This window comes from Oryctolagus cuniculus, chromosome 7 (genome assembly GCF_964237555.1).
Source record: "Oryctolagus cuniculus chromosome 7, mOryCun1.1, whole genome shotgun sequence".
Taxonomy (NCBI): domain Eukaryota; kingdom Metazoa; phylum Chordata; class Mammalia; order Lagomorpha; family Leporidae; genus Oryctolagus; species Oryctolagus cuniculus.
This window is the reverse complement of record NC_091438.1, coordinates 32,960,526-32,985,401: the sequence shown is the minus strand read 5'-3', so window position 1 is coordinate 32,985,401 and position 24,876 is coordinate 32,960,526. Positions and strand designations below refer to the sequence as shown.

At 49.0% G+C, this 24,876-nt stretch overlaps 1 protein-coding gene across 3 annotated transcripts; it reads left to right on the top strand.

Annotated features, from left to right (window-relative positions):
- The first annotated feature begins 1,567 nt into the window (after nt 1-1,567).
- On the top strand, nt 1,568-20,600 carry MGST3 (microsomal glutathione S-transferase 3). 3 transcript variants are annotated; one of them, XM_008263951.4, is made up of 7 exons: nt 1,568-2,034; nt 14,117-14,171; nt 15,784-15,907; nt 16,932-17,005; nt 17,928-17,985; nt 19,774-19,846; nt 20,346-20,600. In XM_008263951.4, exons 3-7 carry the CDS (start codon nt 15,791-15,793, stop codon nt 20,480-20,482), a joined length of 459 nt encoding a protein of 152 aa, XP_008262173.1. In that variant the 5' UTR covers nt 1,568-2,034; nt 14,117-14,171; nt 15,784-15,790; the 3' UTR covers nt 20,483-20,600.
- The last annotated feature ends 4,276 nt before the right edge of the window (nt 20,601-24,876 follow it).

Genomic DNA, 24,876 nt, shown 5'->3' with positions numbered 1-24,876 from the left:
AATGAGGAATAAAACTTCTTTAAGACTTTAATTTTAATAAAGATTTATTTATTTATTTATTTAAAAGGCAGATGTAGAGACAGGGAGACAGAGAGAGAAAGGTTGGTTTTTTGTTTTTTTTTTTTTTTTTTTTTTTTTTTTGGACAGGCAGAGTGGACAGTGAGAGAGAGAGACAGAGAGAAAGGTTTTCCTTTGCCGTTGGTTCACCTTCCAATGGCCGCCGCAGCCGGCGCACCGCGCTGATCCGATGGCAGGAGCCAGGTGCTTCTCCTGGTCTCCCATGGGGTGCAGGGCCCAAGGACTTGGGCCATCCTCCACTGCACTCCCTGGCCACAGCAGAGAGCTGGCCTGGAAGAGGGGCAACCGGGACAGAATCCCGGGGTGCTGGCGCCACAGGCGGAGGATTAGCCTATGGAGCGCTGAGAAAGGTCTTCCATCTGCTGGTTCACTCTCCCAAGTGGCCTCAACTGCCAGCGCTGGGCCAGGCTGAAGCCAGGAGCCAGGAGCTCCATCTGGGTCTCCCACATGGGTGGCAGGGGCGCAAGGACTTGGGCCATCCCCCTCTGCTTTTCCCAGGGTATTAGCAGAGAGCTGGACCAAAGTGGAGCAGCCAGGACATGAACTGGCAACCATAGGGGATTCCAGTGTTACAGGCAGCAGCTTTACCTGTTAGGCCAGGACTCTAGCCCCCATGAGTATTATTATTTTTTTTTTTTTGTAAAGACTTGTTAATTTTGAAGGTCAGAGCTACAGAGAGAGAGATACCTCTCACATCCTCTGGCTCTGGTAGTGCTGGTAAAGCCAGAATTCTCCTGACTTTTCCATCACTCCTTGCCACCTGGGGCTGCCTTTTCATAGAACAGTAAGCAAGGGGGAACGCTCTTCCTTGGTATCACAGAAGTGTTTCCTACTGGCTCCCTCTCGATGTTCAATCACTTCAGGCCCTCTTCCCTCAACATGCCAGAAACCCTAAATTAGAAGGCCTCGCCACACTTGAGCAGGTGAAAGCATGAGAACGGCTAGATTGCTGAAACAGCGACAGTAAAACTTTTATGAGCCTCACAGCACTCCTACAAGCGCGGAAATGACAGCCCAATAAAAAAGAACAAACGCTGAGCCCAGCCATTCCTGCCTCACCATAATCTCGCAATCGTTAGGCTACCAAGTACTCAGTCCCTGGGTGAAAACGACCCCAGGGGGTCGCCAGGGGAGGCCCAGGCGTGACACCCCCCTTGTTAGCGTTTAGGGGTGCCCCTGGGGGGGGGGGGGCCGGGAAGCCTCCTGCGCGGGAGTGCTCAGCGCTTCGGCCAGCCCGGCTCCACCTGCGGGCCTCACCCCATGGCTTCCAGGCCGCCCCCGCCGCTGGCGTCCACTGCCAGAGTCCTGAGGGTCCCGCAGAAAGGACTGCGAGAGCCGAACCGCGCCGGCAGCAAGCAAGGGGCGAGGGCGGGCGCCCAGCTCGCGGGCCGGGCTCGGCAGAACAATATGGATTGTTTACGGGCACCCCAAAGCCCTGACGTGCCTAAAACATTTCACTTAGTAATTTCAGTCACTGCGCCCGCGCCCCAAGTCACGTGTCCCCGGGACACAGGCAAAGGGCGCTCTCACTTCCGTGCCCGGACCGCCGAGGGCCAGAAATCAAGCTATGGTGGCTCTACTGGGATAAACTAGTAACGTGCTTCCGCTCCGCAAAGGCAGTGCGAGAGATCACTGGCCTGGACCGTTTAGGAAGGCAACCACGAAGGCACCTGGGCAAGAGAGTGCACTTGGAAATGGAGGGGTAAACCCACGGGAGACCTGGAGAACGTAACCCCTCCGCCTCCTGGCCAACGGCCCAGAGCTGGCACATTTACAATGTGCGCCCAGGGCGCGGAGCGCCGCCTTTAGGGGCGTGGCCTCGCTCTGCCCCACCCAGGAGGGGGACGGGCCCTGTCCCGGGCCCCGCCCAGCCCCTCTCTGCCGGAAACCGAGGGCGCCGCACCCACATTGCGCTGCGCAGTAGCGGTCTGCATCAGCCTTGCGAAGGTGATACGGGTGAGTGAGTGCATTTGCGGGCGGCAAAGAGGACCCCCGACCCCGGCCCTGAGGGGGAGGAAAAGAGGGGCTTCAGCTCCTACTCTGGGCACTGCCCATCTCTTCTGCAGCCCGGGACTGAGTAGGGATTCGCTTCTTCTCTCACCCACTCCTTATCAGTACCTAGGGGTTCTCTGAGTTTCCATCCCCTTTGCCCTCTGCCTGCCCTGTCTCCTCTCCCTGCTGCATGCAGTGGGTTTGGAGTATCTAAGAGGCCAGCCGCGCTGGCTGCAACGCCACTCAAGGTCAACCCTTCCTCGGTTCCCTGCTTTCCTCTCCTCGTGTTCACCACGGCCTGTGCATTCGGGGCTCCCTCCCCCTGCCTTGCAGAGCCCACCTGACCTTGCCAGCCGCAGCTCCGATGCAGAGCGTGGGCGAGCCGGGCGCTGCAGGCCTGATCCCTAACTCAGAAGTGGCCCAGAGCGCTGCGTCTACGGCCAGATGTGGACGTGTGTCTGGGGTCCTCGCGGGGAAGAGCCTGCAGGGAATTGTGTTTGTTTTCCTCCTGCCTCGCAGAGACGCTTGTTCATTCGCACTGGGACCTGTTCGTGGGTCATTTCCTACCCCTTCCTTAGAGCAAGACGCTCCTGGGGGCGTGAGGAGGAGTGACAAGGGAAGGGGGCATCTGCATTTCAGGTTCCATTTGGATTTCGGTGGGGCAGCTGCAGGGCGGTGGTCGGGACGCGGGACTCGTCCGTGAGTCATTCCCCGAAGTTGTGGCTTCTGATACTTTCCCCGGGAGTCGTGACTTTACGAGCTACAAGGCAGCCGAGGGGTAACGCAGAGAGTGAGGAAGGAGGTGACCGAAGGGGAGCTGGGGGCGAGTGGGTAGGAGGGACCACAGAGGAAGGGGTGGGGACTTGAGTCCCTCCAGTGCGGAGAAAGGGAGCGTCCCCCGAGGGACAGGGCCGTGCTGCGGGCCTAGGTGTGGCCCCGCGGAGCTGCTGCACACTGTAGATCCCTCTGAGGTCGGAGCTGGAGCCAGGGTTTTTCCGGGGAGATGCGTGAATCACCTGGCGCCTGCAGACCGCAGGGAAGCAGTTACAGGCGTGGTGTACTTGAGTGAAGCCGGTAATGAGAGCATATTAGATATCTGAGTCAGGGGATCTGGAGTTTCTTCTCAAATCCAAACAAATCATTTCACCCCGGGGAAGACATTCTGTTAGGCTTCCCTCCGGACACAATGTGACAGAAATAGAAAACTCTGTCAAGTGATTTTTTTTTTCTTTGAACCAATGTTACTATATATAAAACGGCAGCGATACTGTGGCCAGCTATAGAAACTGCACTCCAGGGGGTTCCTTAGATGAAGAAACAAACCTGGAGGAGAGTAGTCTTGCCCCTTATCTAGACTTTGTCCTGCTGGCCCAGCCTTCTAATGAGAGAAGATCTTGAAAGGGAAAGTGCGCACCTCAGGGTTAGCACAGTGAACATACTTAGGAAAGAAGGGCTGCTTCTGTTGTCCAGAGAAATGCTACTGTCAAATCCATCTGCCAGAAGTGATTCAGAGGCAGGCATTTGGTGCAGCTGTTAATGTGCTGCTTAGGACCTCCGTATCCCATAGTGATGTGCCTGGGTTCAAGTTCTGGTCCACTTCTGGTTCTCATTTCTTGCTAATTAATGAGCACCCTGGGAGGCAGCAGGTGATGGCGCAAGTGCTTGAGTCCCTAAAACCCACATGGGAGACCCAGATGGAGTTCCACTCATCTGGCTCCAGCCAGGTGAGCCCTAACTGTCGTAGACATTTGGGGAGTACACTAGCAAATGGGAAATAAACAAAATTTTAAAAGGTAATTTAGTGCCTTCTGCACATCTAGCTGTATTTAAACATAATTTTCCATACTTATACTTAAATATTCTAAATCTGTACTTAGAACACCATTGCTGGCCATAATTGACTAAGAACCATTTTAAAGCAGTATTTCTTTAGAATATACTGTCACTGATTTTGCAACTGCATGCACTAATTCTACTAATGAGTATACCACTCTCTTGAATGAAAACTTCATGGTTACCATCAGATAGATTCTTGCTGTGTAAAACCAAATCCCTTATTGTGTGTACCTATCTGTGGAAAGAAAAGCAACAATGAGGCATCTAACAAATACATTTTCCAATACCTTTAAGGATTTCAGTATTTAGAATTAGTATCCCACTGCTCTCTGCCTTCTTTGTAGAGTTGACTTATTTATTAATCAAAATTTGGGTCCAAAGACTAAGGTGCTTTTAGTTCATTCTTTTTAAAAAATAAATAAATAAATAATTTTAAGAAGTGATATTTCACTTGTTCAGCTTAAGAAATGAGAATAATTCCACCCCCCAACCAAAGAGCTTTGTCCTAAGTGCAGACAGTCATGGAAGAATCAAACTTCATGTTCCAGGTAAGAGTCTGCAGCCAGACAGTCACTTCCTTGGAAGAAGCTGGTACCCTGCTGGGGATCCAGCCGCTGCTAAGGATTAGCTATCATCTGCCCACATTGCAATGGAAATCCAAGTCATATCAATGTGACTCGTTCAAGATGTCCTTCTCCCTTTTGGAGGTTATAGCTTAGCTTCTCTATAACTCCAGGCTCCTCTGTAAGATCAGCTTAAGGGACAGAAAGTGAGAATCAAGGTGTAATGACAAGGTGCCAGCTTCTCTTGCTTTCTCCTCACAAATCTGTTTGCCTGAAAGATTGGAGGAGGCAGGTTTTCTTTCCTGAAATCTCTACTACTAGTGTCATACTGCAGTGCTGGCACTCATTCAAATAAAATACTGCATTTTGGATCTTTCCCAAGATTTTCCTTCTATCCAATTAGAAACATCTTAGGCTTTAAGCTGCCACAGGCTTGGAGTTAATTATTAGCTCTTTCTCTTCTTGTTAATACATTTTATGCTCAAGAGAGGGTCTAGGCAGCTGGAAATGTCTCCAAAGAGCTCAGATGTTGTCAGACTTGCTCTTCAACCTCTTTAAGAGGCAGTGTAGCCAAGGGCTGGGAGCACAGACTGGAGCCAGGCTGCCTGGAGGTGTGAGAATCCAGGCTTGGCTCTGTGACAGCTGTGTGACCTTGGGCAGAGTCCTTAACTTCTCTGATGCTCAGCTTGAGCTAATGACATCAAACAGATGCTGTGAGGATTCAAGAGAGTTCACAATGAAGAAGGTTTGACCCATGTGAAATGATATGCATACTGCTAATAATGAGTGTTAATTAATGAGCCATGAATTTTTCCTGCCACCCTCCCTCCAGTCTGTGTCGGTAGCCTTCAGACACACTGCACTCCTTTCTCCCCCTTATATGAGAGGACTTCAAAAAGTCTGTGGAAAGTGAAAAGAAAATAAAAATTTATTTTGGTGCAACTTTTGAACCCATGTAATTTTTTTATGATGTGCATTTTCCAGTAACTTTTTGAAGGCTCTATGTGCAAATCAAGTCCTTCCCTGTCCTGGCGTCTGTGCCTGCTCTTTTCTTTATTTGTGTTCTCTCTCATACATCTCTGCATCCTTCAGTTTCTTCATCCCAAACTGTTTCCCTCCTGGTTTCTTCTCTCTCTTTCTCTCTCTCCCCTCTCTCTCTCTCTCTCTCTTTCATGATTACACATTTTCATCTACTTGAAAAGCTGAGTGACAGAGAATCAGAGACAGAGAGAGAGAGAGAGGAAGACAGAGATCTTCCATATGCAGGTTCACACCCCAGGGACAAATTGAAGCTGGGAGTTAGGAATTCCATCTGAGTCCCTCACATGGGTGACAGGTGCCAAACTGCTTGAGCCATCATCCACTGCCTTCCGGGGTGTGCATTAGCAGTAAGCTGGATTGGAAGTGGAGTAGGCGGGACTGCTACTGGCACTCCTGTATGGGACAAGGTCGTCTCAAGCAGCAGCTTAACCCCCACCCCCCCGCAATGCCAGCCCCTCCCTTCTATTTTATGATTCTTCTGTTGTATAGCTCTCTCTTTATTTAAGATTTATTTATTTTTTATTTGAAAAGCAGAAATACAGAGAGATGGAGAGACAGATAGATCTTCCATCCTCTGGTTCACTCCCCAAATGGCCTCAATGGCCAGAGCTGATCCAGGCTGAAGCCAGGAACCTGGAGTTCGATCCAGGCCTCCCCCATGAGTAGCAAGAACCCAGTACTTGGGCCACTGGTTTTCTCAGGCACACCAGCAGGGAGCTAGATCAGAAGTGGAGCATGGGGCTGGCACTGTGGCATAGCGGGTAAAGCTGCCGTCTGCAGTGCTAGCATCCCGTATGAGTCCCTGCAGTGCTAGCATCCTGTGTGAGTCCCGGCTGCTCCACTTCAGATCCAGCTCTCTGCTATGGCCTGGGAAATCAGTAGAAGATGGCCCAAGTCCTTGGGCCACTGCACCCACATGGCAGACCTGGAAGAAGCTCCTGGCTCCTAGCTTAGGATCAACCCAGCTTTGGCTGTTGCAGCCCTCTGGATAGTGAATCAGCAGATGGAAGACCTCTCTCTCTCTCTGTGTGTGTGTGTGTGTGTGTGTAACTCTTTCAAATAAATAAATGAATCTTAAAAAAAAAAAAAAAAAAAAAGGAAAGAAAAGAAGTGGAGCAGCCAGGACACTAACTGGTGTCTATATGGGATGTCAGCGTGGTGGGCCTACCCACTGTAGCACAGAGCCAGCCCCCTGTTGTTGCTCACACACACACTTGACTGTACCTTCCTTCTCAGTCTTGATGACTGTCATATGTCTATACCTCATATATGCGGCATGGAGTACAGGGTGAGTAAGGGAAGTATCCGTCCTGAGAAAACACTGAAGTTGGTGGGCATAACAGCAAGCTTTCCTTTTAGGTTAAATGATTGTGTCCCACATCTCATTTATCAAATCAGCTTCATTTAATGAATCATTGCTTGGTCCCCTTCTGTGTTCCAGGGCGTCTCCCTCTTGTCCCTGCTGCCCTCCAAGATTACTTCCTTGAGACCACTGGAAGCATCCTGTGGGCTGTCCCTGGGGTCACGTCTCCTGGGAGGCTCAGCTCCAGATGGTCTCACAGGGCCCAGGGCTTCTAAGCCAGGAGTCAGGGAACTCTCACCCTTAGAGCCTTGTGCATGGAGACTCTCTTGGGAAACTGTGTTGTCACACCAGCAAATCCCTGGGATTGATTTTCTCTCTCGTTACAAAACTGGTATTCTCAAATTCCTCAAGAGCAGAATCACCAGTTTTTCCCAGAGGAGAGTCAGTTCCATTCAGGCGTGTGTACTTAGTGCCTTCTCACTCAGAAGACAAACTCCAGACAAGAGAGCAGATCATTTGCTGACCTGGCCTTAACGGAGTTTGTGCCAGGGCATGCTTTGGCCCACATAACCAAGAACCGTTCACTTGGACCTGAGTATCATGCTGACCCATCCCTCCCCCACTCCCAGCCAGCTCCTGTGTTGCACAATTGTTTGCAGTACGGACAAGTCACTGCAGTGTTAGCCGTTCTTTTCCTCTCCCATTATGGAAGCAAGGAACTACTTTTGTGGTGCTGCTCTCCAGCTTCCGACATTTCTCCACTGGGCTTCAGGAGGGTCCACTGTCCTGTCTGGAGATAATTGTCAGTCCTGTTCCTCTGGGGAAACAGCTGCCAGGGAAGCTGTGAAGTCAGAGGTCTCTGACTAGACTCAGAGAAGTCCATATGTATGATCAGATCAACCATTTAAGTAGCCACCCTTACAGGTTACTCTCATTAAAATGTTAATTTCTGTTACATGAAATAGATGCCTTATATAAGGAAACTGGGACTGTTACCATAGGCAGCCAATTAAGGATTTTAATGAAATATTGGGGAGTGACTGCGAGTTGATCTGTGAATCTTTTATCTTTGTGTCAAGTTCCTGTGTGCATTAAAGAAAATGCCAGCTGAGAAACTCCAGTGTGGTGCAGTCTGGGGAGAACAAAATCACAAATGGCAGTTGGGTTACCATGGTTCAACATGGATTCTTTTTTTAGAGATTGATTGTTTGATTTGAAAGGCAGCATGACAGAGAAAGAGAGATAGAGCCATACAGAGAGAGGTCTTCCATCTGCTGGTTCATTCCCCAAATGGCCCGGACAGCCAGCTCTGGGTTAGGCCAAAGCCAGGACACTAGAACTCCATCCTGGTCTCCCATGTGGTTGGCAGGGACCCATGTACTTGGGCCATCATCTACTGCTTTCCCAGGTGCGTTAGCAGGGAGCTGGATTGGAAGCAGAGTAGCTGGGACTCAAACCAGTGCTCCAAGATGGGATGCTGGTGTCACAGAGGCCTAACTGCCATGCCACAATGCCAACCCCTCAACATGGATTTATTTTTGTTTATTTAGGGGCAAAGAGAGCTGAAAGGCAGAATCTTCTGTCAATTGGTAAAAGATAGGGTGATATAACTTCCTGGCTCAGAAGTGATAAATTATTGGGGGCAAGTGCCTGAATCCAGGAAGCTCTCCTGCCCCATTTGTACAGTGCTAATTGTGCCCTGGAGAATTTCTTGGGCAACCGAGAGGGGGTTGGGTCAGTAGTGAAAGCCAACTTTACTCCAGGAGTAATTCAGGAAGTTTTCTGGGTACGCCTTGTTGTTACTGAAGGAACCCTGCGCCAGTGAGATAAGGCAAGTGGTGGCAGGCACAGGAATTGGAGGAAGGGATGGCCTAAGCTCTAGAGCTAGAACAACCATGTTCCCAGCAGAATCTGACAGTGCAATGCCTAGAAGAGAGTGCCTTAGCCAGAGGTCACAATAAAACACCGTGTTGCTAATGGAGCATATTTTCCGGGGATTAGACCAAAACTACCCCAGTCTCATCACTGTGGAAGTGAGACCTCACAATGGTGCCTGCAGCTGTCTTAAAACCTCCAGGTGCCCACAGACTCTGGCTGCACTCTGAGGTGCTGCCCAGAGTGCTGATCCACCCACCCATAGGCCTTGAGGCCCTGCTAGTTATTCTCTTGATCTCCCCCTGGAGACCCACCACACTTGCCCCCAAATCCCATTCCCCACCTGCTTCAAAATATTGCCCCTAGTTTTCTCCCTCAACCTGATATGTCCTCAGATAAATCATGTTTGGCAATTCATAAATATTTTGATAAATTTTGTTTTTAAATGTCTATTTTGATCTGCTTGAAAGAGAGGGAGACAAAAGAGAGAGGGAGGTAGGGAGGGAGATAGAGAGAGAGCACTTCCATCTACTGGCTCTTCTCTCAATGGCCACAACACCAAAGCTAGAAGCCCAGAACTCTATCTGAATACATGAATGTCAGGGGTGCAAGCCCTTTAGCTATTATGTTCAGTCCCCCAAGATGTATTAGCAGGAGGCTGAATTGGAAGCCAGGTAGCTGGGACTCAAACCCAGCTACTCCAATATGGGATATGGGTATCCCAAACAGTGGTATAACCCACTGTATCACAACACACACCACATCGTTTAGTAAATTTTTGAAAGTTACAAGTGAAGTATTGCTAGAAATAATTAGGTCTACCACTAACCTTGTATTTAATAGTGAAGTACTGACTGCTTCCCCTCTAAGATGGGGGATAGAGCAAGGAGACAATTTTCTCCCATTCATAGTCACAAGTGTCATTTTGTCTTGGTGATCTGCGATCTCCCAGTGTCTTTGAGGTCCCCAAGGAGCCTCTTCCCCTGTGTTATCTCCAAGGACATGTCAGTTCAACATCGTATTGGTTCCTGCCAGGCTCATCCATCAAGGTAGCCTTTTGTTTGAGGTCATGGTACTGAGTGTTCAGATTTGAGGTCTGCTAGGTCCGTGGCATTGAAAGTGATGGTGGCCAAGGGGCCACCCTGTAGCATAAGGAGCATCCCTCCTGAAGCAGGAAAGCCTTAAACCATGACTCATTGATGAAGGGGGCAGTCTCACCTGGTGAGTGACCGTGACCATGAAAAAAGGCCTGGGACCCAGTATCTGACACAGGTTAGACTCACAAAGCAAAGTCAGGAGAAACTGAGCTGTGTTGCCTTTTTGTTTTGTTTTGAGTGCTTTTCTGGCAGGTACCCACTGAGTGTGTCATTGTGAAGGGCTTAGCTGCAGCTTGTTCTGCAAAACAACTCCCGGCTTCATCAGCCCCACCTGTCCTTGGAAATAGCACAGGGGGAGGCGCTGGACCATGGATCACCAAGACAAGACAAAGTCTGTGGTTCTCAACTGGAGAAAATCATCTCCTGCAACTTTTCTTTTTTTGTCTGAAGCAGCAGTTGTTTTTTTTTTTTTTAAGATTTTATTTATTTATTTGAGAGGCAGAGTTACAGACAGAGAGAGAAAGAGAGAGAGAGAAAGTTCTTCTGTACACTGGTTCACTCCCCAAATGGCTGCAATGGCCAGAGCTGAGCCCATCCGAAGCCAGGAGCCAGAAGCTTCTTCTGGGTCTCCTATGTGGGTGCAAGAGCCCAAGTACTTGGGCCATCTTCTACCGCTTTCCCAGGCCATAGCAGGAAGCTGGATCAGAAGAGAAGCAGCCAGAACTAACCAGCAACCATAAGGGATTCTGGCTCCGCAGGCAGAGGCTTAGCCCACCATGCCACAGCATCAGCCCAAAACAGTGGGCCCCCAACCAGCATGGCCAGCATCACCTTGGGGCTTGCTAGAAAGCACATTCTAGGCCCCACCTGAAACAGAAACTCTGGTGTGGGGTGTGTCCCAACAGACCCTGCACATGATTATGAGAACCACTGACCTAGAACACAGAAGTACAGCACTCTCGAGTTTCTATAAAATATGTAAATAGGACTTGTGTGTGTGTGTGTTTTAAGATTTATCTATTTATTTGAAAAGCAGAGTTACAGAGAGGCAGAGAGAGACAGAGAGGTCTTCCACTTGCTGGTTCACTCCCCAAATGGCCATAGTGGATGGAGCTGTGCTGATCTGAAGCCAGGAGCCAGGAGCCTCTTCCAGGTCTCCCACGTGGGTGCAGGGGCCCAAGGACATGGGCCATCTTCTGCTGCTTTCCCAGGCCATAGCAGAGAGCTGGATCTGAAGTAGAGCAGCCAGGACTCGAACCGGTGCCCATTTTGGATGCCAGCACTACAGGTGGTGGCTTCACCCACTATGCCACAGTGCCTGCCCTGTAAGTAGGAGTTTTATATCTCATATTCTCTGTCCTCAGAGAGCATTCAGCCTATCAGCAGACAGATATTTTCCCTGACCCGTGTTCAAGCTCATGTTTGATAGGTAACTGGCCAGTGAGAAAGGTGGCAGCATTCAGAGGCTGAACCTCTGTGCTGTGTATTTAGCACTACGTAGCAGACAAAGTCCAGAGCGAAGTCCCCATCTTCAAGAGCCTTGTCTTGGGGCCAGCTTTGTTGCATAGCACGTTCAGCCTCCTCCAGCGATAACAGCATCCCATATGGACACCAGTTGGTGTCCTGGCTGCTCTACTTCTGATCCAGCCCCCTGCTAATGTGCCTGGGAAAGCGGAGGAGGATGGGAGGATGGCCCAAGTGGTTGGGCCCATGCACCCACGTGGGAGGCCTGAAAGAAGCTCCTGGCCCAGCCACTTCATTTGGGGAGAGAATCAGCAAATGGAAGATTCTCATTTTCTCTCTCCCTCTCTCTCTCTCCCTGTCTCTCTGTCTCTCTGTAACTCTGCCTTTCAAACAAATAAAAAATAAACCTTAAAAAAAAAAAGACCCTTATCTTCCTTTATCTTGTTGTGTCCATAAAAGGGTTGCCACGGACACAGAGCAGGTACTTAACCAACAAATGGTGATGTGTGGTTCTAATGAGCTCTCACTGAGAGAGGTAATAAGTCAGTTATCAGTTCCTTGGGCCTGTTGCTGGAAGCTATCTGCTGGCTCTGGTGCTGGCACAGCCCAGGGTGTGGCTGTGGCTGCTGGGGTGGAGCCACTGAATGGAGCTGCCTTCCCAGCCCAGGGCACACCCTATACACACAAAGGTCACTCTCTAAAAACTGGGAACAGCCATCTCTTTGCCCTGGAGTCATCAAAGAGAGTGTAAGACTTTGCAGTTGTTGAAGGTTTTTTTTATGATACTTGATTGAATGAAAGGCAAGCCTGAACCAGTTTTACTCTCTATTGGACTTATGTTTTCAGCAGCAGTGATGACAGAGCTTGTCTGTGGCTCAGTTCTTCTTTCATGAGTAGTCAATACATCCAGTTTCTCCCGTGGTGTCAGTAGGTTATTTGAGAGAAGAGAGGGACACTTAGGATGGTTGGGTGCGTGCTGTATACCAAGCGTTATGCTGCATGACAAACTTTGTCACAGATGGGTGCGTGTGGGAGGATGAAGTTCATTCCTGAAAGCTACCTGGAGTTGCACCTCACAGCATTTATGCCACAAGCATCTGAGCACCCACGCTGTCCTCGGTATGGTAGGTGCCAGGCAGGCCTGGCTCCTCCCTCATGGGAGCCTAGCAGCTGCTCCGTTTGAAGTACAGGTTATGACATACAAAGCACGACTCTTCAGTTGGTAGGAGTGCCCAGTGTGAGGGGGGGCTGGTCCAGGCTTCTCACTTGTAGGTTTTGCACCTGCACCTATACAGGGGAGTCCACAGTCCCTGCAGGGAGAGCCTCAGGACAAGTGGTGCTTTCAGGTTCTGCTTCCCATATTCAGGTACCTCAAAACTCATCACTAGAGCGAAGTACAAGGCAAGCAACTTTCAGCAGGTGCCAGTGCCTCTGGGTTGAAGCCCTCGCCTCTGTTGATGCTTTACAAGAGGAACTTGACAGCAAATATTCACGTCTACTTGTAGATTGCAGCACAGTTACTTTCTGGCTGTTTTCTTGCCTGGACAGAGAGAGATGTGCTCCAGAGGCACTTCTCTGTCTTGCCACCTGGCCACCTCGGGTCCTTGCAGATTGCAAGAGCACAGGTCAGCAATCTGTGCCCCCAGGTGCTGATGTTTTGCCTGGGCCAGCCAGAGTATTCTGGGGAAGAATTGTAAAGCCTGCTCTGGTCTTAGATCTGCTCCCGTGTATCTGAGTCCCCATTTCCTTTGCTGTAAAAGTAGTGGCAGTAGGATTTGTGTAATGATTAAACTTGAGCTGACTCATGCTGCACCAATACTAGGTGGTGCCTGGCTACTGGGGAGCCCAGCCTCCATCCAAAGGGGAGGGTCTGGTCGCAGACTCTTGATTTGCAAAGTTTGGTCCAAAGTAAATACACTTAACTGGACTGTCCTCAAACAGTCAGCTGCCGACTGTCAGAGACAGCTTGGTGTTTAATGGCCTGTTTGACCCAAATGTGTGGCACTTCAAGGATATGAGACAGGCTGGAAGCCTCAGTCATTTTAAGTTATTTTCAAAGAGGTGTCCAGAGTTCACACTGTTTTTGTTGAACCACTCCTGTAACTTCTTCCCTGCACTGATTTTCTAAACTTGGGAAGAGAACAAGGGCAGGGAGGACTGCAGGACAGCCACACAGACGCAGCCTGGAGCCTTGTGTGCTGAGTCATAGAGACAGCCCTACCCAGGGTGTGTCCTGCTCAAGACCAGGGGAGTGGGAAGGCTAATGAGAACTGTGGCACAGTGGTTAAGCCACCACTTGTGACACTCACATTCCACATCAGAGTACATGGGTTTGAGTCCTGGTTGCTCTGCATCCGATCCAGATTCCTACTAAAGAGGAGAAGCAGCAGACAATGACCCAAGTGCTTATGTCCCTACCATCTACATGGGAGACCCAGGTAGACTCCCAGGCTCCTGACTTCAGCCTGGCCTAGCCCTGGATGGTACAGACATTTGGAGAGTTAACCAGAAGATGAACGATTTCTCTCTTTCTCTCTTCCTCTCCCCCTCCCCTCCATCCTCCCTCTTTCTCTCCCTCCCTCCCAAGTAGCTGAAAGTAAATCAACATATTTGTTGTAAAGACAAAGAATTATTGTGAACCATGCTAGGGGAAGGGCAAGTTTGTAGGACATGGGATGCAAATGTTATTTTTCTGAGCTTGAAGAAGCTTAATTTTTAAAGAAGAGCTATTTGCTCACCCCAAATTCTATGTTGAAAAAGATACTTGAACTCCAATGTCAGTTCTGCTCTAAATTTTCAAATGAAGCTGAAGAGGCTATTGGAACCAAATGGATCTGAATTTGAGTCTCTGGTACTTTCTGTTTTAGACCGTGGGAGCATCACTTAACCTTGGGGTATTCTTTGGAAAGCAGGCATATAACAGTAAGTATCATGGGTGTGTTTGTAAGGAGGACTAGAAACGTTCAGGAACAGGAGAGACTGAAGCCAGCTGGTTATCCAGGATGGTTTGCATGTGGTGGGCCATTGGCTGAAGGTCTCTTGCTGCATCCTAGCTGTTCTGTGTCCTGCCACACTCTGACCCTTCTTCTCTCCGGTGACAAGCACTCAGACAGGTGGGAGGGCGGCCCTGACCGGGGTGGGGGGGGAGATTGTTAGGGCTCCCCCACCTGCCCAGCTTTGTTCTCTCTCTTGCCCAGTCTGTTTCTTTCCTTGTCTCCTCTGTTCCTGGCCCAGGACAATGGTTGAAACAGTCAAAATTGCTCAACACTGGGAAATGGGCTGCGATCAGCTTTTTCTCCACCTATGTTATTGGAAACATTTTCAAACATACAGAAAAGTTCAAAGAATGCTACATTGAATATCCTTATAGCTACCACCTGGATCTGACCATGAACATTTTGCTCTACTGGCTAATGGCTTCATTTTTTGGTCAGGGAGAGGGACATCTTTCAAAATAAGCTGCACACATCAGAACACTGCATGGGGCTAGTTTGAAATAATGATTTGATGGGCCACAGGCTCCCCCAGAAGCTGGCCGAAGATGTTTATGTATCTCGGCAGTACCAAGGCTCAGGTGCCATGCCCTGCCTTCACAGCACCCAGCTGGGCCTTTCCTGTGGGAGGTTGCTGCAGCTGTACAGCACCCACGGCAGGATGGAAGGGAGGCCTCAAGGTTCCTGCCCTCACTGTGGGCCCTGCCAAAACGCAAGAACTTGAAACGGTTTTGTGTCCTGTTTCTCTCTCTCCGCCTCCCTTTTTCCTTCCCTCCTCCTCCCCACCTTTCTCCTCCTTCTCCTTTCTCTCTCTCCCTCTCTGTAATTTAATGTACCATTTAGCATTTTACATTACATATTTTCTAAAAAAAAATTGTGATTTTCAGTGGCCTGTTCTATGGCAATGACTATTGCAGTGGTGTAGATAAACCTCCTAACTATGGTGTTGATGTAAGAATCCAGGCACAGGGGCCTGGCACCATGGCTCACTTGGTTAATCCTCCGCCTGCGGCACCAGCATCCCAAATGGGCACTGGGTTCTAGTCCCGGTTGCTCCTCTTTCAGTCCAGCTCTCTATTGGGGCCCGGGAGGGCAGTGGAGGATGGCCCAAGTGCTTGGGCCCTGCACCCCCATGGGAGACCAGGAGGAAGCACCTGGCTCCTGGCTTCAGATCGGCGCAGCACCGGCCGTAGTGGCCATTTGGGGGGTGAACCAACGGAAGGAAGACCTTTCTGTCTGTCTCTCTGTCTGTAACTCTACCTGTCAAATAAATAAATAAATAAATAAAAAGAACCCGGGCACAAATGAGAACATACGATTTATGATTATATACTTTTCTGTGTCTATATTGCACACTTGAACGATTTTCAAATCTTGTTACATGATGTACAGCAGTGTCTCTAGTGACTTCTTAGAAACATGAGATGACTCATACCTCCGTGTGCACCTGCTGGTAATAAGGCCTCGTGCTCCTTAAGGCCTCGGACCATGCAGCACTCAGTGTCAGGCAGCGTCCCCATGTGCTGTTCTTTCTCATGCAGAGCCAACATGGCCGTCCTCTCTAAGGAATACGGTTTCGTGCTTCTGACGGGTGCTGCCAGCTTTGTAATGGTGCTTCACCTCGCCATCAACGTTAACAAGGCTCGCAAGAAGTACAAAGTGGAGGTGAGTGCAACCCAATCCGGGCTTTCATAGGCTTGGCTGGGGCCACAAGCTTACCCTAGAGCACATTCTCAGTTGTGGGCGGAGAGACAGGGAGCTAATAGCAGGCAGCAGCAGTCTCAGCGCTGCACCTTTTGGAAAGTCTGCTCCTTTGTGGAAGGAAAGAGGTGAGAAATATGGGTGGCTGGGGGGCAGGGGTGGTGGTTCATTTCCATTGCTCTTTACTTTGTCTCTTCTGTGGAAAGACCAGGTATGCTGGAATTAGAACAGAAGCCTTTGGCTGGATCCATTTGCCAGGAAGAGAGTTATTTTGTGAAGAGGATTAAATAGAACCATTGTTTCTTCATGTGCCACTGTAAAATCATATCTTAAAGTGATTTTCCTCTGTTGCTAGGAGAAAAGACGCTGGGCTTAGGGAGGAGGTCGATGACATACTGCCGTTAGTTCTAGCCGATTAAGAAGTGATAATTACTAAAGTTGTCCCTGGGTAGCAGTTTTCAAAGTCTATTTCCGTTTAGCCACTTCTAATTAGACTCTCCCAGTGGAGTGTCTTTTAAAGGTTTCCAATATATCTTTCTTTTTTTTTTCTTCTAATGGACACACCATTAAAATTCACACATGCTCAATTATCCATTCCCCCATCAGGGGGAAGGTCATGGGATTTGATGACTCTGAGGAAGCAGTTACTCCCTTGGTGTCCCTGTAATGCTCCTGAAATCTCCCACGGATGTGTTTATCAGGGAGAAAACACCAAGTCTGCCACAGCTCTCCTCTGTCCCTTATGGTACCCACAGAACAAGCACGTAGACATTCATGTTGCTGGCTGTTTCATAAACAATTGACTCTGCTTCTGAGAATTGACATCCTTGTCTCTGTAAATATTTAGGCAGAAATCAAGTGATCATCTTCCAAGTGTATGACGGAAGATGCTTTGGGATGTATTACTTTTAAGGTGAATTTTACATTTTAGCACAGAATGCTACTCCTGATCCTTTGACCAGTATCTGCTTTGTTTTTAAAAAAACAGTATCCTGTTATGTACAGCACGGACCCCGAAAATGGGCACCTCTTCAACTGCATTCAGCGAGCCCACCAGAACACGTGAGTGTCCCCCCTGCTGGGCCCCAGAGACATCTGCAGAGTGGGTGTGGTCCGGCCGACAGCTCAGCCCTCAGCACTTGTATTTGCAGAGGCTAGCAGTGGCAGCAAGCTGGAGCGCCTTGCAAAGAGTATCACTAAGCAACTCTATGAGTGAACAGATCGAACACAGAGCAGCAACATTAAGAGCTGTTGGGATGCTGGGCTTTCTGGATCATCTTTTCAAAACTGCCTTTCACGTTGTAGTGCCTTGTGCAGTATGTGCAGCATGTACCGTCTAAACCGATGGCTGAGCCCCGGCTGGAGAGGCTTTGTGTCTTGTAAAGAAGCCCACGCTGCCTCCCCAAGGCTTCCCCCTGCCGTTTGCTGCATGGGAGATGGTTTGACCAGAGTCTTTTGAGTCACCTCTGACCCCATGCAGAGCAGAAGAGGGTGGACATCAGGGACCAGGGCTTCTCCCCGAGTCAATGTTTCTGACTTGGTGCATGAGCATATAAGGGGCTCTTGCTTCTACCCAGAAACACTTCAGTGGGGCACTTTTTAAAATTTTTTTTCTGAGGGTTGGCATTGTGGCATAGCAGTTTAAGCTGCCACCTGTGGCACCAGCATCCCATATGGGTGCTGGTTCATGTCCCAGCTGCTCCACTTCTAATCCAGCTCCTTGCTAATGCACCTGGGAATGCAGTGAAAGATGGCCCAAGTGTTGGGCCCTTGCCACCCACATGGGGGACCTAGATGAAGCTCCTGGCTCCTGGCTCCTGGCTCCTGGCTTCAACCTGGCCCAGCCCCAGCCACTGCAGCCATTTGGGAAGTGAACCAGCAGATGGAAGAGTCTCTCTCTCTCTGTCTGTCTCTGTCTCTCTCTCTCTAACTGCCTTTCAAATAAATAATTTTTTAAAAAAAATAAAATTCCTTTCTTTTCCAGGTTGGAAGTGTACCCTCCCTTCTTGTTTTTTCTGGCTGTTGGAGGTGTTTACCACCCAGTAAGTTTTTCCTAGGGGTGGGGTGAGTTAATCTATTGGAATTTAGTTCACTAAATTCCTGGTTGGGGGGGGGGGGGGGCAGGAAATGAACAGCTTCCAGGCACCCTGTCTATAAAGGATGTCATTAACTGTTTCTCACAGATTCCTAAAAGTAGGTGGCATTTTCCCACCCTACCCCTCCCCCACTCTCCCCCTTTATTTTATTTTCTTTTTTTTACAAATAGGAAAAGCCTCTTGAATACTATTTAACTTTCCTAAGGCCACATAGCTGCAGAATAAAGAATGAGACTGAACTCAGTCTCCAACAGGTTTATGACCTTCAGGGGTTCCATGTACCACATTCGTTCATTCATGCGACAGGTGTTGGCCCACCCTCGAGGTTATAGCCATGAAGGAATCGGGTAAACGCACCTGGCTGCCTGGGGCTTCCTTACTAGCTGGGGCTGCAAACAGCAGCAGAAGTAAATGCTGTGTCTTGTGAGGAGGCGGTGAGCTAGCACACTGAGGAGAGGGAGTGTGGGGCAGGGCCATCTAAAGAGGGTGGGGAGGGGACAGTTATGCAAATCTCGAAGGAGGCAGAGCACAGGAGCTGTGTGTATCTGTGTGTCTGCAAACCCCAGGTGCTGTACCTGTCTGTGGACACCCTGCCTCAGCAGTTCAATGAGCAGTGGGAAGGCCATAGTGGAGTGAAGCAAGGAGTAGGGTGGGCGGGCATAGCAGCGGCCTTGAAGGCCTCTCCGGATGGCGTTTGTGGACCATAGGCGTGGTCTGCACCTGAATGTCCGCATGAGGCTGATGAGTTGCTGTGTGGGTCTTGCTGTGAACAGAAAGCCTTCCCTTTCCAGGGGCGGGAGTATCCCAGTATTGAGTTCTGACCAGTGTCCTGCCCTTCACACCCCCACCTCTGAGCCCTTCGTAACCCCTGGTGTGCACCTCTTGGCTTGTGCTTCTGTCCCTAAGTTGCCACAGAGGCCTGGTCGATGATCTTGAAGGCTTATATTTTTTTCTAAGAAACATCAGCTGTGCTCATATCTTTCTTGGAGAGAAACACTTCTTCCCAGGTCCCCCAGTGCTGCCCTGGCTGGTCTACAGAGCCAGGTCTACCTAGGTTAGGCATCACGTGATGTCCGCCTCATCCTACTTCCCTGGATCCCCTCCCCCTGCCTCATTCTGAAAAACACTCTGAACTCTCATCATTGTATAACATTGCAGAAAGCAGTGGCCGGGCAGAGACCCCAGAGCTGCTAGAGTCTTGGAAGATTGGGGTTTTTATTTTCAGTTGCTGTACCCACCTGATATTTAACTCGACCCAAAAGCAATTCAAACCAAAGCCTGAAATAGCCACCTTATCACCATTACGAGATTGGAAGGCACTTGGGGAGAGCCACCTTCTCACACCCCCATTTATTGTCCCCCCCACCTCGCCCTGCCCCAGCTCCTTCTGACCAAACCCGAGGATTTTTTTTTAAGCTCCCTAAGCTTTTGCTCTCTCTTCTCGAGGGTTTGGGAAGGGAGACTTTGCCCTCCATGGCCGCACGCTCTGGGTCTCCCAGCACAATATGCTCTCCCCACTTGTTCTCCTGGAGCCGTTCATGGAAGAATCACACATCTTTGATTTTCCTGGCTGAAACCCATAACTTAGCTCCACCTTAACTTTGGTGGGAAGTATTTTAGCAAACTGGTGAACTGATTAACCTTTGGGTAATACATGACATCATCAAGCCCCAGTATGCATAAAAGTTGTCCTGTTTCCTGAATGCAAATCCTAACATAGTGTGTTTCTTTCAGCGTATAGTCTCTGGCTTGGGCTGGGTCTGGATCGTTGGGCGAGTTCTTTACGCTTATGGCTATTACACAGGAGGTGAGTACCTGTTGGCCTCTGCCAAGGAAATGAATTAAAAACTTAAATCATTCACTGCTGTGTTCTTTTTCTTGACGAGAGGGGAAGTAGCTTGATAATTCAGGTGAAAGCTCTAAGATTTTTTTTCTGCTAACTTTTGAAAAGTAACACAGTTTATTTGTACTGAGTATTTTCTATGTGCCAAATGCTGTTCAAAGAACTTGGTTACCAGCGTACCCCCGAGGGAAAGGGAAAGACATTTTTGGCCATACTTACTTTTTTGAGAAAGAAAGGAATGCTGGTACCCACAGAGGGTACAGAGAGAAGTTGCTGTGTTTATTACCCGGGAGTTGCCTAGGAGGCAGGCGTTGCTGCCACACCGCAGCACGCTTCTGCGCATGCATGGTCTGACCCACGGACAGCTTCGAGCCCCAGGGCCCTGCAGCATGCCTTGGGGACGTGTACAGCATTGCAGTTCCGCAGCGTCCCCGGTAACCTTCTGCTCTGCCTTCTTTTCCAGACCCCAGCAAGCGGTACCGAGGAGCCGTGTCCTCCCTGGCCCTCTTCGGCTTGATGGGCACCACGGTGTGCTCTGCTTTCCAGCATCTCGGCTGGATTAAGCCCAGGTTGGGCAGTGGGGCCAAGCCCTGCCATTAAAGAATTATAGGGGTGTAAAAAAACTCATTCACTTTGAATGACTTACTTTTATTTCCAGTTACCTTTTTTTTTTTCTGAATGTAATAAAAACTTACCTGGCATCAGCCTCCTACCTAAACCTCCTGACTCTGCCACTCATTTCCTCTTGTGTACCTTCAATAAGTAGTCTGTTCCTGTGAGATGCAAGAGCCCCACCTCCCCCTGCCAACAGCTGCTTCCATGGTAGGTGGAGCTGGGAAAAGTCCGAATGCGGTAATACGTTCATAGTCATGCCACAGAGACAGTTTAGGCAAGTCTTTTAGCTCTGTGTAGGATATATTACCACTTGCTACAAATACATAGGATATAAGTTAGGATTTTTTTTGTTTGTTTGGTTGGGGTTTTTTTGTTTTTTGTGTTTTTTTGTTTGTTTTTTTTTTTTTTTTTTTTTTTTTTTTTTTTTTTTTTTGACAGGCAGAGTGGACAGTGAGAGAGAGAGACAGAGAGAAAGGTCTTCCTGCGCCGTTGGTTCACCTTCCAATGGCTGCCATGGCATGCGCACTGCGGCTGGCGCACCGCGCTGATCCGATGGCAGGAGCCAGGTACTTATCCTGGTCTCCCATGGGGTGCAGGGCCCAAGTACTCGGGCCATCCTCCACTGCACTCCCTGGCCACAGCAGAGAGCTGGCCTGGAAGGGGGGCAACTGGGACAGAATCCGACGCCCCGGCCAGGACTAGAACCCGGTGTGCCGGCGCCGCTAGGTGGAGGATTAGCCTAGTGAGCCGCGGCACCGGCAGGATTTTTTTTTTTTTTTTTTTTAAGAAATCTTACTCCATAGTGCTACTATTGCTTAAAAGCTAAAGCAAGGGCCAGCACTGTGGCATAGCAGGTAAAGCCACTGCCTGCAGTGCTGGCATCCCATATGGGTGCCGGTTTGTGTCCCAGCTGCTCCACTCCCTATGCAGCTCTCTGCTGTGGCCTGGGAAAGCAGTAAGAAGATGGCCCAAGTCCTTGGGCCCCTGCACCCACGAGGGAGACTCAGAAGAAGCTCCTGGCTTCTGGTTTGGATTGGCCCAGCTCAGGCCCTTGTGGACGTTTGGGAAGTGAACCAGTGGATAGAAGACCTCTCTCTCCCTGTCTCTTAAATAAAAAAAATGAAAGCAATAGACTGAATTTAAGGAGATGAAACAACAAGGATAAGTGTAACTCCGCTTTTGGATACAAAGATCTGATGGTATAGGTACAAATGGGGAAGGCTTAGGTGGTTATAGTTGATTTAGAGAGTAAGTTGGCAGAGTAAGGTAGTTGCTCCAAAAGCTATTGTAACCAGAAACTACACTAACAGAAATACAGTACCTAGACACTGTGCTGTACTGTACATAACTGCTAGCCACACGTAGCTATTTATTTATTTATTTGAGAGGTAGAGTTACAGACAGTGAGAAGGAAAGATAGAGAGAAAGGTCTTCCATCTGCTGGTTCACTCCCCAACTGGCCACAACAGCCAGAGCTGTGCCAATCCAAAGCCAGGAGCCTCTTCCAGGTCTCCCATGTGAGTGCAGGGGCCCAACCACTTGGGCCATCCTCCACTGCTTTCCCAGGCCATACCAGAGAGCTGGATCGGAAGTGGAGCAGCCGGGACTAGAACCGGCGCCTATATGGGATGCTGGCACCGCAGGTGGAGGATTAACCTGTGCTACAGGTCTGGCCCCCACACGTAGCTATTTAAATAAATAAAAAGTTAATGCAAGCAGAAAGTCAGTTTTTCAGTTGTATCAGCCACGTTTGAAGTGTTGATGAAGTGCTCATGAAGCTTGAGGGAAGACGGAACTCAGGTCTGACTTAAAATCCAGGCACCTCCCACTGTCCCAGTCCTCCTGAGCCCTGGAGATGAAGCATTCCAGGCTGGAATGCTGTCAGGGTCGGCCCCTGGAGATGGCTAGCCTTGGCTGGATGACCGCCTGGGGCCCTGGGTGAACTCAGCACACACTACAGTGTCCGTTCAAGAAGAATTGTCACCAGCGCAGAGAAAAGTAAGACAAGTGAGGAATCTTTTTCAAAAAGCCTTTTTACATGAAAATGTTCCTTTATTAAGTGTTGGCAATGACTTAATAATTTTTTATTCTGACTTGAAAAAAATGATGTCATGAAGAATTTGTAGTAAGTCAGGTTTTGTTGTTGTTTCGTAAGACCCTGAAGAAGCTGGAGCATTTGCTGAGGTTTCCTTTCCCACGGCACAGATCCCGGGGATCAGCGAAGCAGGGCAAGAATGGGCACCAGTGGGGCTTTATGAAGAACCCAGCACGTAAAGGGTGTTGTGGTTGACTTGATGAACCCTGATCTCTGCCTCATCCACGCCCTGCTCCCCAGTCACAGCACTGCCAGGAAACCCATGGGCTTGGCAAAGTCCACTTGGCACATGGCAGTGTTATAGAACATAACTCTGCCTGGCAGGCTGGATTTAGTTCATTTCCCCAGTCTTTGTGGGAAAAAAAAAAAATGGTGCTGCAATGTATCTCATAGAGTCCATTTATTCCTAGAGGGAAACACATTCTGAGTTTTGCTATGCACAGATGGAAATTAAGAGAATCAAACCAACCTGTACAAGCCCAACTGATCCAAACTGTACCTCAAGTGCCCCCACCTGCAGTCAGCTGTGTGCTCCTAAGCAAGTTTATTAGGCTCTCTGAGCCTTAGCTAAATGAGGATAATGGTAACAGTATCTGTCAAGTTCCCGAGGATCACACAATACTACATGCCCTGTGCCTGGCAGGCTCTGGCCCAAGGCTGGGCTCAGGTTCCAGCACCAGCTGTTCTAGGGAGCCCGAGAGCCACCTGCTGGTGTAACTCAGCAAGAGTCAGCAACCTCATTACCTGTCTAATGACCACCCAAGCTTTCCTTGCTGCTTTTTTTTTTTTTTTAATTAATGAATTAATTTGAAAGGCAGAGTTACAGAGAGACAGAGGAAGAGAGAGAAAGGGAGAGGACTTTCATCCACTGGTTTCACTCCTCAAATGGCTGCATCGGCTGGAACTGAGCTGCTCTGAAGCCAGGAGCCACTTCTGGGTCTCCCAAACAGGTACAGGGGCCCAAGCACTTGGATCATCTTCCACTGCTCTCCCAGGCCATTAGCAGGGAACTGGATGGGAAGTGGAGCAGCAGGGACTCGAACTGGTGCCCATATTCTGACACCACAGATGGAGGCTTTACCCATATGCCTTGCTTCTTGAATTCATCCCTAAAAGCACTCACCTTCAAAGCTGTTCTCCTAACTTAATCAAAAGCTCCATAGTGTCTCAGCTCCTTCCCTCTCCAACAGAGGGTTCTGACATGGTGGAAGTGTCCTATATCTGCATCATACAATAAAATAATCACTACCTGTGTGTGTGTGGCTCTTGAGTACTTGGAAGGTGGCTACAGCAACTGGTAAGCTGAGTTTTAATTCCATTTTAATTACTTTACATTTATGTAGCTACATGTAGCTAGTAACTATGTGGATACCACAGCCCTTAAAGAAGTGGTTCTCAATCTTGGCTGCCTGACAGACTGGCCCAGGGACTTCTGAAGACAGCAGATACACAGAGTAAATAAGACTGAGTGTTTCTGAAGCTCTCTCTGGGCCATTTTTACTATAGTCAGCGTTGAGAACCATTGTTCTAAGGCGCTGCTTAGACTACTGTGCTGATGAAACATCTGAGGCACAGATCCAAGGTGAGAACTGAGAGTCCGCATTCCCATCAGGCAGAAGCTGTGGGTCCTGCCTGCACAGTAGCCGGGTTCCAACCCAGCCTTCTGCTCACTTGTGCAGGCACTCAGTAACTTAACAGAGACCCAGTGGCATGGCGGTGCATGATTTCAGTTTACATTCTACTTGGGGAAGACAGAAGGAATAATTAACAATTTCAAACAGTACTAAATGCTTTGAAGTAAATAAAACAGGGCAATGGATAAAAACAAGAGAAGGTGTGTACATGGCTACTTTAGTGTGAAGGAAGCCTCCAACAGGAAGAGAAGCAAGAACAAGCCTGGCAGGGGAGGGAGCGGGTGAGTGGACAGTGAGAATGGTGACGCTGATGGTAAGGAGTTTAGATTTTATTCTAACATCAGTTAAAACCCATAAAGCAAGAACTAATAAAATTTGATTTTTTGATCATTCTTCATGGCATCAGTCAACTGCTAAGTCTGTCTCCTTTATTCCTTGGCTGACTCCCCCAACCCCCACCCCGGATGCTAAGGAAAACAATGATTGGTCTTTAGGTAAATAAGAAAAAAAAAAAAAAAACAAGGAATTCACTTGTTTCAAAGGAAAGCCCAACAAAGACTGAGGCATTCTGGGGAAGCTGTGGTGGAGACTCTGGCATTGTTAAAACCAGGCAATGACTAGGGAGCTCCCACTTCCACTTTTGAGAGGCT

Coding starts and splice junctions, on each gene's coding strand:
- MGST3 (XM_008263951.4), top strand. CDS start 15,791: ATGGCCGTCCTCTCTAAGGAATACGGTTTCGTGCTTCTGACGGGTGCT. Junction 15,908..16,931: donor GCAAGAAGTACAAAGTGGAG/GTGAGTGCAACC, acceptor TTAAAAAAACAG/TATCCTGTTATGTACAGCAC. Junction 17,986..19,773: donor TTGGAGGTGTTTACCACCCA/GTAAGTTTTTCC, acceptor TGTTTCTTTCAG/CGTATAGTCTCTGGCTTGGG.